General features: G+C 40.2%; 1 protein-coding gene across 6 annotated transcripts in view; it reads left to right on the forward strand.

Moving 5' to 3' along the window:
* frmd3 (FERM domain containing 3) overlaps positions 1–12,179 on the forward strand; it is a 53,000-nt gene that overhangs the window by 27,851 nt on the left and 12,970 nt on the right. For 2 of the 6 annotated variants that reach the window (XM_015972771.3, XM_015972770.3), the window contains exons 6-12: positions 2,607–2,730; positions 3,477–3,564; positions 5,297–5,385; positions 6,680–6,743; positions 6,997–7,098; positions 8,768–8,856; positions 10,382–10,456. In XM_015972771.3, coding sequence (XP_015828257.1) covers positions 2,607–2,730; positions 3,477–3,564; positions 5,297–5,385; positions 6,680–6,743; positions 6,997–7,098; positions 8,768–8,856; positions 10,382–10,456 — 631 coding nt within the window. The remainder of the gene's footprint in view (positions 1–2,606; positions 2,731–3,476; positions 3,565–5,296; positions 5,386–6,679; positions 6,744–6,996; positions 7,099–8,767; positions 8,857–10,381; positions 10,457–12,179) is intronic. The other 4 variants (XM_054731520.2, XM_015972772.3, XM_015972775.3 and 1 more) reach the window with 2 other exon arrangements.

Raw genomic sequence — 12,179 nt, forward strand, 5'->3', positions numbered from 1 at the left:
TCTTCAAGAAACCAAAGAAGTCCTGCTTCCTTCATTTGAACCCCTTTATTTAATTTTTAACGAACAATACAGCCTCTTGATTTGACCCCTCATCAAGCAGCTCCATTTCAAGCCATCAAGCCAATGTTATTATCCCACTACACCAAAACGCTACATGTACAGTATGTGGACCACTGCAGAAGGATACAATTCATTATTTTCTTTTCTCAATTAGGAACGAGAGATAAATGTTGAATCAGAGAGCTGAGTTTCCTGGTTTAATCTGGATTAGGAGGCTCTAACATTTAAATGAAGCCTTCTGGCTGCTGCATAAACCACTAAACGGTGTTAACAGTCTCTGATGGACTCAGGTCCTCAGAGAGAGAAGAGTGAGACTGGTCGGTTTATCTCCATCCAGAGCGGGTCTGCAGTGCAGCACCGGTGGCTTGGATGAACGGGTCCCTGTCCCACTTTGTCATGGAGCTGATTAGAGAGCTGGAGACCAGTTTGAGGATTATTGTTTAATTAAACCCTGGGCAAGTTTTTCATTTAACCTTTGTTATCAGTATTAATTAAGGATGAAGTTAAAAAGACATCACGTTGTCTCTCTGGGGCTTGGTCTGGATCTGGTGAGCAACTATCCTTCATTCCGTCACAGTCATGGATCAATCCTTTTGCTGTTGGAAGGCATTTAAAGTAATCACTTTTAGTTATGATTTCCACAAATGTGTCATTTAACATTCACTCAGAGAGCACAAATTTTCTCACATATACTGGAAGCCAGAAACAGTTCTAAAGATTCTAAATCAACATTCTGTTTTTTAAGTTTTAAGTTTGTTTAGTCTTTTAGACAAGCTGTTCATTTAAAATGTTGACTGGTTTGATGGATTTAAATATGTGTGTGTTATTTGTATAACAATGAAAATTCATGTTGGGTTTATTGATTTTGTTGGGAAGCACAGATAAATTAAAGTGTGTCGTTCCAAATATAGGTCCATGAGGAACTCCATGAGTCATACATAGGGAAAACTATTGGCTTTAAAAAATATATATATAAACTAAAATCTTTGTAGGGATGTCTGGTATTATTGATCTACTATTATTATCGGCCGGTATTGGCAATAAACTTTAATATTGGAAATTATCGGTACCGGCTTTCAGTCTTGGAATGACAAAACTTTTACATACCGTACACATATTACACATCAAACTCTTCCGCTTGTGATGAGTGTTTTTGAAGACTCGGAATTCAGCCACACACAGGAGTTAAATGTGAAAGATAATTTATTAGAAGGTTGAGAATGTGGGGTGAGCTGGGTTTCTGCAGCTGAGCGCTGCAGGAGGGGTAAGTGTAGAGGGGAGACGTGATGGAGATGGGGGCAGTGGGAGCACTGGTTGGGTTAAGGAGTTCCCAGAATGTTCCTCTTCCGTCTGTGGATGCAACTCCTCTTCTGTGACACAGACAATGGTTATCCACAGAGAATACAATATAGTCCATAAGCAGGGTTTCACAAACAGCCAGAGGTCAGCAACTAGAGGCAGAGGCGGGTATGGTTAACAGGAGGAGCAGGCAAGAATCAGAAGCTGTGGTTCAGAGGACGGTCAAAGCCCAAAAGGTCAGAAAAGCGGTCAAATCTATTAAGGGCCAGACAGAGACAATCGAGGGACGTGAACATGGTACCGATTTTGGGAGAACGAGAACGAGAACTGCTGGAATGCTGAAAACCATCTAGCAGAGAAGTAGAGATCACTGAGGGTTTAGGTCGGGGAATGAACAGATGTGGATCATGAGGTCACCATGAGCTCCAGGTGAACTAAATGTTGCTGATTAGTGCAGGAAAGGCAAAACAACATGTCAGCAATAGGAGGAACATGAATCATTGCACAGCTATTTCTTCTCTCTCTCAAAATGTGAAAACATGACAACTCTGAGGTAAAGCTCTTGAGATACTTCAGTTCATTTGGAACAAATTGTGAAGTAGAAATGTCTCCTGTAGTGACTGTTCTCATCTGAATATCTTTACAAATGTTTTTTCACCATATATGCAAATTACAGAGAAAAAAAAAAATACCGGTACATTAATAAGTAATACATACAGCTTAGGGAGAATGAGATTCAGCTGCTGTTGGAGACAAACTAAAATTGGCATTTTCCCTATAACTTAAATTGAAGAAGTTGTCATTTTGTACAGAAAATGTTTAAAATGTAAGCATGCATGATAGGAGATATGTGGTATTAGTAACGTAAAATGTTTATTCTTTTTTATGAGTGAGAGACACAGCGTATACTGGTATCGGTTTACATTGGTATTGGAAATAAAGAGTCAGACAATATTAGTATATTGGTAAAAACTCTAGTATCGAGCATCGCTACGATTAAAATGTGCCTGAGGTGGTTGGTTAAAAATTAAAAACATGTTATATTGGGTTTTACAGAAATAAGAAGCCATATAGGGCAGGGCAGACAGTCTTCTTTAAGATGCCACAGAGAGCTTCTGTAACTATTATTAACTTAGGTTTTTTGTTATCGTGAAATCTAAATCATCACTGAAACTCCTCTAATTATTATAGCTAATATATGCTCAAAGGATGTAATCATATAATCTTTCTTTTCATTGTCCTCACAGCTGAACTGGGAGACTTTGACCCAGAAGAGCACCCATCCGACTATATCAGAGACTTCAAACTGTTCCCTAAACAATCCCTGAAACTGGAGAGGAAGATTATGGAAATACACAAGAATGAACTCAGGTACTATTAGAAAAACAATGTTTTTGTGTGTCACGTGGAGAAGTTTGTTTGGAACATAATCTTTGTTATCAGCGTGATGCTGATGACAGCAGATGTGGTCTCCTGTGATCTGTTTTCAGGACGATCTCTACTCCACAGAAAATATAGATCTGTGTGTCATTTCAGCTGGAGACGGGCAGAGAAATCCGTGTTGTCATACTTTAAGGTGTTTTAGTGAACATTCAGTTAAAACAAAAGAAACACAGACAGAATTATTTGTCAGTTTTTTTTTCACGACTTTAAATTCTCAGACTGAACATTAGAGAAATAAACGAAAGCTGATTAAGCTCGTATATTAGCGTACACTTCATAAAGTAATGTAAATCCTTCCTGTGAGGTGTTTGTTTATCTCTGAAGTGGTTAATAACTTTGTGACGGTCACAGCTCCAAAGATTACGACACATCAAAGAAAAAACCCCCATTTCCTACGAGTGCCCTGATGGGTGTGCCTGACGGGATTATAGAGATTAACACTGAGCTGTAGAGACATCAGATGATTTAAAGGCATTTAAGGGGGAAAAAAGGTTTATGTTTGCATACAAAGATACATTTCTGTGTGATTTTAATATAGATCCTAAGTGTTTCACCCTTCAGTTTTAGTCAAGCACGCTGCCTTTTTATCTGCTTTAAAGGTAATCAACATTAATGTGTTGAACCTTTTGATGACTCCGTTCAGCTGTGTGTAAATACACTTGTTTTTCTTTTAGGGGACAGTGTGCTGCATTAGCAGAGTTAAACATGCTGCAAAAGGCACACGCTCTGGAAACATATGGAGTGGATCCACATCCTTGCAAGGTGAAGAACTATTTAAATATTAAACCATTAATTATTGTAATGATTTAAATCACATGTTATTTAATAAGCCATAAGGCGTAGTGATAGGTAATTTTTTATATATCCCATATTACCTTAAAGGATGACACACGTAGGATTCCATAGAAAATATGAAATCCACCTTATGGATCTGTGAGGTTATTTTAACCAGAAGATTGGAACTTTTTATTGCAGACATAGGCGTCATTTTAACCGGGGACGCCGGGGACATGTCCCCGGCAAAATTTGTGATTGGCAACTGTGTCCCCCCCACTTTCAAAAAAGCCTGCCTTTACTGTCCCCAGCAATTTTTAAACCCCACTCAAGTGAATGGTTATTGTCCCCAGCAATTCTGAAAACAAACTGACGCCCTTGATTGCAGAGATTAGATAACAGCTTCGTATTCACTCAGAAACAACAGAAGAGAGAGAGTTGAGTTTAAAAGTTTAAAGATTTATTACTAAACAAATTAAAACTAGACTAACTTAAACACTGACTGTATGGTGTAACTAAGGTGAATGAGATGGAGAATGGTGTGATGTGGAATGTTGCTCAGAACCAGCAAATCCGAAGAAGCGATTAGTTCTGATGGGAACTGAAGGTGATGTCTTCGCTCTAAGCTTTGGTTAGGAGATTCCTAAACACATTCGACACCATTTGTTGGTCTAGATACCCTTCGCGGAAGCCCCTGTCTAGATCAGGTGTAAAGGTCCAGCTTAACCTTGTGGAGCCGAAGCCTGTAGAAGCAGCCGCGGCAGCCGACCACCAGTCTTGAGATACTCCCGGGTCACGACAATTTTGTAGGCATCTAGTGAGACCCAAATCTGGGTCGTGATGGTTCGGCTTTTATTCTGAAAGGAACCGTTGCAGCAGTTGGAACAGCAACAGATTTTATCCAGCTTGTCGTTGGTTCTTTTGGTTGAAGAAGAAAGTTACGGATGGCCACTCAGACAACTTCTCTAGAACGCTTGAACTGGCGTTAAAGATGACACGGGCATAGTTTTATACTTCAGATGTTTTGGTTTATGGTCGAATGAAAAGATGACAGATTTACCAAGCACCACCAAAACCAGGCCTTCGTCAGATCTGGCAGATTCTGATTGGATCAGTGAAAGTAATGTGTCATGTCTTTTATCGCTACGTGAGATCAGTCCTAGTGGAAACATCTAAAGTCATATTACTTATTATATTCTATTGTAATAAAGTAATTAATATTTTGATTTCACAGATTAGTCACATCTTACTTATTGACTAACAGTTTGTTTGATTAGCTTTATTAAAATAGAGTTCTTTGATTTAATAAAAGGAGAGAGTCCTTTCTTCATTCTTCTCTTGAGCTGGAAAGAAGCAGTTTATAAGCAAATCTATAAGACCTTGAGGCCATATCTCCTGCAGACCAGTTCTGTGTCAGAGGAGAGGGGGAAACAGTCATTTCATACCGTTACATTATTTAGCTTTTTACTATCAAAATGTTGATAATCATTAATCAAAATGTAAAACATATGTTACATATCCTAGTGTGTACAGCACTATGCTACAGATGTGTGGAGATTATAAAACATATTAAGAAAATGTTGATATCAGAACAGGAAACTACGTATTTTTGCGTAAGCACCGTTTCCATGGAGATCTGGGATGCCCCACTTGCCTCCTTGCTGTTAAACCACCTGCATGACAAAATACACATAACTCATCTGTGTTTGTGTGTTTTCAGGACTTCACGGGGGCGACTGCATTCCTGGGTTTCACAGCCACGGGTTTTGTGGTTTTCCAGGGAAACAAGAGGATTCACCTCCTTAAATGGTACAAGTTTAGGTCGCAGATATCCACCTTTAAACACACGCAAGGATATTTTTTAAATCTGGTTTTGTTAAGAAACTAGAGCAGCATTTTTAATATTTAATTGAGGTCTAATAAAATAATTTTTCAAAGTAACAAAATTTGCATCCATGTTTTTCATGAAATTCTTTTTTTGTTGAATTTATTTTTTAAACGTATCCTTTGTTTATTAAAAAGTAAATATAATTTTTTCTAATTATTGCTTTACTTGAAAAACCTTGCCCAAGAATTTATAGATAAGGTTGTTTTTTAAATATCAAAATTGACTTCAGTATTGTACGGAAGAAAATCAGCACCATAATTCTAAACTGCGTTAGCAGAAAATGCTTTTTTTATTTTCACATTACAACAATACAAGAAGAGCGAGTTGAGCACTAAGGTTTGGAATATACTTGCTGTTAAACCTTGCGCTGGCGTGCAGCAGGCTGCGTCTTTGTTCACATACTTGCATGTAGTACTGGAGTGTTCCACTTGGGGTGCACCAGAGAACTCAGACCGGATAAAGAGCCGGGTTTGTGGGTACAACCAAAACAAACATGGCATCAATAAAATAGCTCAATAACCGGTTAAATTTGAGATCACGACAGATAAAAACCTGCAGCGGTATCGTTGATGGCGTGAAAGAGCTCTAAACCAGTGATGGAGTCACCATAGTGAGTGTGTCTTGCTCGTCTTGTCAATCCATCTACTGGTTACTCGTATATAGGGAGCCTAAGTTACTTCTGCATCACGGGTCCCCGGAAGAACGAAAAAATTAATGCAATAATGCAGAAGTGACTTGGGCCCCCATTGCAGTCCAGAACCAACAAAGCCAGGTCACCATCAGTCCGTGATTTTGTAGCTTCCTTTAGCTCCTTCAATTTAGTGTAGACAGCGCTGATGTTCACTCCTGTTTTAGCTCTTTGCTTTACCTCCAAATACATTAATCTCTTACTTTTACTTCCAGGCTCCTTCAAGTGAAAGTAAACTTCATTTTTTTCTTCTTGAACTTTTTATTGCTGGTCAGCAAACTGAAATGCTAACTGCTAGCATTATAGCTAACAGCCTTAAAGCAGGTAAAGAGCCCCCCTATACCTACCCGCTCCACAAAACTATCAAGTGTGGGTTTTGGTCAGCAGAGGGCTACAGAGCGGTGTCAGATATGAAACTGGTCAAAGTTCTAACTCTACAATCACCGAGATCAATGTTTAAGCTCTAGCTTAAAGTTAAAAAAACTATTTGTTGTTACTTTAAATTATTTTTTCCAACTTTGGTGCAGGTCTGATGTCAACAAGCTGAAGTTTGAAGGGAAAACCTTTTATGTCATCGGAATCCAGAAAGAGGTGAGTGTTGTGCCTGTAAAAGGTCTGAAACGATAAGTGAAATATTATTCGTAGCCTCCATCATGATGAAACATTAAATATAAAAGCACAGATCATTATCACCATCCAGTGATCTATTTTCAACCCTATTACTCCTGCTAGAACAAGTTTAATATCAGTTTGTAACCTCAGACTGAACTCTCCATCTTTGGTTCTCTGTCCGTCCTTCTTCCCTTCTTCCCACCCCTCCCTCTCTTCATCTGTGTGATGTCAGATTAACTGTAGTGTTTGTAATCCTGTCCACCATCACACAGAATCTATATGTGTGTCGCTGTTTCAGATCTCCTTAACAGGCAGGATTCACTGTAACAGGATGGTGGGTGTGTTACAACTAATTTCCTCACTCATGTGTCTGACTACTGTGCTCCAAATCAGAGATTCATTGAAGGCATCGCATAATAAATATTTATAAATGATCAACTGACATCTCATCAGCTGGTCTTACCTCAGCAGATGTCTTCGTGTCGGTGTGAATCATCCCACTCAGCTGTGGTAGAAACCGAGCTGCAGCTTTCAAACCTTGTATATTTATATTTGGCAAATGAAAAAGTGATAAATGCCACTAGTGTGAGCTTGCTGTTGAATCTAGCACTCATCCAGCTGGTTTCAATCAATCTCATGACTCTTATCTCCATGACAGTCTCGCTCAGCCCCTCCATCCCTGCCTAGCATGTCCGTACATTTGTCTGTCTGGGATCTCGTGAAGGGCCCAAGATGCAGTTTTATCTTTGCATTTCTGTCTCTTCTTTTTGTGTGTTATCATAGTCGTCCCGGGTGAGTAAAAATGAGACACAACAGAAACACAAAGCATTATTGAATCCTAAGTTTGACACGTCTCCCCACAGTCCTGCCCTCACCTCAGTCAATTAGCAATTTTTTTGTTCTATTTTTGTGTGTTGCTGTTTGTGTCAGTATGTCACATTCTCACTGTTTATTTCAGAGCAATAATTTCAGGATATTTTTTGTGATTTTTTTTAGATCCACTTGATCTGAATTACCTTCAGAACTCCATCAATAAAATGTAGATTATGCGTCATTATTATGCATAATCCTCCTCCTTCTATGTTTTGTGTCGTTTGTAAAACACTACTTACAAATGTTTATTGTCTTCATTACGATTGTGTCTTTCCACCTGATTTGTGTCGTTTTTGTTACCGTTTGTTCAGATTATGAATTCCCTCTCTGCCCCTCTCCTGTATTTATCTTTCCCACCTTGAGCTGACTGCAGCTTTTTGTGGCTTAAAAAGTGTAACACCTGAGAGAAATGGCTTCTTACTGGTGATTTAATGCATTTTTATTTGTCAAAGCTCCTAAATGTTCGGTTGATGTGTGTTAAAACTCCAATTTCAGAGTTTTGGGGAAGTTTAATACCATCAGGAAGGGGATCGCTGCATGTCAACCAAAGTGGGACTGAAATTTCACTCACACACGCACGCACGCACACACGCACGCACACACACACACACACACACACACACACACACACACACACACACACACTACTGTGTATTTGTGTAAAGAGGGAGCTGTACATCACAGCAGCCAACAGAAACCAGTTCTTTGCACTGCTTTGATAATTCAGAGCTGTGACATAGGCATCTTATAGTAACTCAGCCCCGTCGATTTCATCATTTCCTTTCTGCTCCTCTCTCACTCTCCGAGCTCGCCTCTGAGCGATATTGATCTGCTATCTCATGTTACCAGACATGCAGGACTGAGAACGAGACATCAAGGGGAATAAAGCTCTCCTCCTTGCCCATAAAGACTCATCTACTCCAGGCTACAAGCTCTTTTACTGCCGAACACTGAGACCAAATCACTTTATCTGCCTTATATCTTGCTCAGCTTACAGCTTTTAGCCTGCGGGTCAGCGTTTTGTGCAGCTCCCTCAGGTTATGTTCAGCACTTTCTCTTTATATTCCTGTTTTTGGGGGAATCACTCCCTGTCTTTTCTTTCTCAGTCTGTGATTTTTTTTTCTGTGCAGAAAAAACTGGTGTTGACATTTCACACCTCGACTCCTGCGGCGTGTAAGCATCTATGGAAGTGTGGCGTGGAGAATCAGGCCTTTTACAAGTGCGTCTGCACACAGAAACACATTATTATGTTGGCTTGCTATGAGAATGGCTTCAACCCCAAAATACTGCCTTATCAGAAAGGATGTATAACACACACATGCAATACTGCTTATGAATGACCAGAAACTCTGTTTAAAAATTTTCCTTGCTTTTAGCACCCCCTAGTGTCCGTTTAGTAAAACCAAAAACAAAATGTATCTCCTTGCTGTGCATTTGTCTTTTTAAAGTGAGAGTTAAGGCATGGGTAGAGACTTATTTCATCCACACTTCCTGTTAGGAAAGCGCTTCTGAAAGAGGCGTCGCCTGGAGGACCGAGAGAGCAGCTCTGAGGCAGTAATGGACCACACCCACCTCAACCCCCCACGTACGGTTTCCTGCATGTTCTAGATCATGAACACAGCTAATTTGTTTGATTTAGTGATGAATCACTCCTGTAGACACTAATGAAGGCTGTGGAGACATTTCAGCTGTCAGATTAAGGTGTTAAAAAGGCAAGCGCAAGACGAGGAGATACATTTCACTTTTGGTTTCACTAAACAGACACTAGGGGGTGCTAAAAGCAAGTCAGCTAGTCTTCTGCTTGTGTGTGTGTGTGTGTGTGTGTGTGTGTGTGTGTGTGTGTGTGTGTGTGTGTGTGTGTGTGTGTGTGTGTGTGTGTGTGTGTGTGTGTGTGTGTGTGTGTGTGTGTGTGTGTGAAAGAAAAGACTGAAGTCTACTTGATAAAGATTATGGAAGATGTCAGCAGACGTGTTTAAAGAATTCAAAACTAAAATGTCTCTAAATATTCTGTGCTCACACTGGTGATGATGTTGCACTCCAGAAGCTATATTAGACGTCCATTTTACATGTTTAAGAAATAGTTTATTTATCTCTTGAATGAAGATAGATTTATAAATTGACAGAGTTGGTTTTGTAGTTTTGAAAGCCTTCGTATGAACGCCCTCGTGTCAGTAACTGTGTGTGATCATGACTTAATGCCTCACGTGTCTCTGAGAGGCGGGCAGAAATGGTGCGAACGTCATCTCAGATGTCAGACGAGCATCAAAGCCGCTAAATCAAATCAGAGGAAATTGAGTTTGTAAATGGCTGCTAAGCAGAGGTTTAGGAACTTAAAGAAGTGTGTGTGTGTGTGTGTGTGTGTGTGTGTGTGTGTGTGTGTGTGTGTGTGTGTGTGTGTGTGTGTGTGCGTGCTTGGCTCTGGGGTCTGGTTTCACGCGATAAATCAACAGAGGGTTTGACATTCGACTGCAACTTTAAAAACGATGCTGCCCACAGCTCCTTCCTTTAGGACCAGTGACCCTCAAAGACAACAGGAATAGAAACAAACTGCTTTCATCATCGGTCGTGGAGAATTCAAGGTCTGTGAGGGTTTTACCTCAGTCAGCGTTCATGGCCATCAGTAAAACACTTGAATGAAACTGAGAGGCACAGAAGAATCCAGACGTTGTTCCTGAATTGTTAAATTGAATGACCAAATATGTAAAACAAAAGCATGTTCACATAAAACTCTTTCTGTCTGACAGGTGTGCAAAGTCAAGCCAGATAAAAACCGTCTCCAGCAGTAACATTTTCTTCAAAGGCAGCAGGTTCAGATACAGGTGAGGTGGTGGATTGTTTATGATGTCATCAGAGGATTAGACGCTAAGGACAAAAAAACCCTCAACTGGATTATAACATTGCGCATCTCAGATTATTGATAAAACTATCACTGTTTGTTGCCAAATCAACAATAGTTTATCCACTATTCGTTTGATGTTACACACTGATGCCAAAGCCTCTAAGAGCATCATCACCTACATTCCCAGTGGTTTTCTGATCTCAGCACGACGGGAGAAGCCTGTTTGTGCAGCCACATTGGTCACAATTCTCCTCACAAACAAAGCTCCTTATCGGGCTTAAACGTCATTCTGATCTGTTTCATCGGCCAAATCTGCAAAGCAGCACGAATTAGGAGCTTAATGCTGACCTACAGCGTATGCTGGAATGTGTCCTGAAATGTGGGACTTAGTCGTTTGTGACAGGAAGGAGCAAAATCAGTAGATCAGATCTCTGTTTGGTGTCTGCTTTGCCAGCTGATTCCAGTCATTTGCAGCACATTTACTGATGTAACCCTCTTTTTCCCTCTCTCTCGTGCCTTGAAGTGCAAATGTGCCACACGGCTCTTTTGCTTCGCCCTGTAATTTTTATCCAAACCGTTAATTTGAACAACAGTAGACTAACGAGTAGGATGGTGGATGCTGCTGGCCCTGAAACAGTCACTAAAAACTCCCACTGTTCAGCAAACAGACCAGTAGAACTAAAATTAATGGAAATACTCTGCCACAGCTATGATAAATAAAAAAAATATTTGCATAACTAATAAAAAAATGAAGTTTTGCTTCTTTTGTTTCTATTATAAAGAAACAGGAGCAAAACCAAGCATATATTAATCATAACTCCTTTCAAATACTGATTATATGTTATCTGTTAAAGCTGAACTTTGCATCTTTTTCATAGTTTTAAACAATTTCTTGAGCCAGTTTGTGCTAAAATGGCCATTTGCATGGTTGATGAAATGTCACTCAGACACCCACCGCCCTCTGTGGCCAGAATCCCGCACTTGCAACTTCAGAGTGCCGGTTCAGTCCCTGTTGGACTTAATAAAGCAGAGCTGACATTCCTGGTGCTGAAGTTAGCTTCCAGCGCGTTACCTACATGTTTCAGATCGTGATGATTTTTTGGGTTTAGTGATGAACTGCTCCTGTAGACACTAATGAAAGCTGAGGAGAAACTTCAGCTTTTATCTCATTTGCTGCCAGCCGTTTCCTGATCGCTAAAGCCCTTTGCTGCCAGCGTTTCTCACCGTTTTTACTGGTTTTTTAAGAGTCACAGAACATTGTGCGCTAGGACGATGCCAACGCCAAAACAACCAAAGCAAAGAGGAGACACACCTCTTGCATCAGGAAGAATCCGTGAGTTTCGAGCGTTATCCGTTCTTTCATAATCCGTTGTTGAATTGTGATCGGCAGAAGCTTTTCCAGTTCGAGCCTCACTTTTTTTTACAGCAGCGGCCCAAAACGATCTCCTAACACATGGATTTTCTGCTTGCTGATCACGTGACGTGTGACGTATGCGGATGAAGATCGGCTTTAGAGCTGAGCTGTTTTTTCTCACGGTGCGGGGGCTCGTTCCGATGCCCACACAGTAAAAAAATGCAAATGAAGACTTTAGTCATCAGTGGCAGTGAATGAATTAAAAACCACAGCTAGAAGATAAGTTTCACACTAGGGGGTGCTAAAAGCATGTCAAAACTGCTTAGTATCCCTTTAACATCTTTAAGGA

Source organism: Nothobranchius furzeri, chromosome 17, assembly GCF_043380555.1.
Source record: "Nothobranchius furzeri strain GRZ-AD chromosome 17, NfurGRZ-RIMD1, whole genome shotgun sequence".
NCBI classification, from domain to species: Eukaryota; Metazoa; Chordata; class Actinopteri; order Cyprinodontiformes; family Nothobranchiidae; genus Nothobranchius; species Nothobranchius furzeri.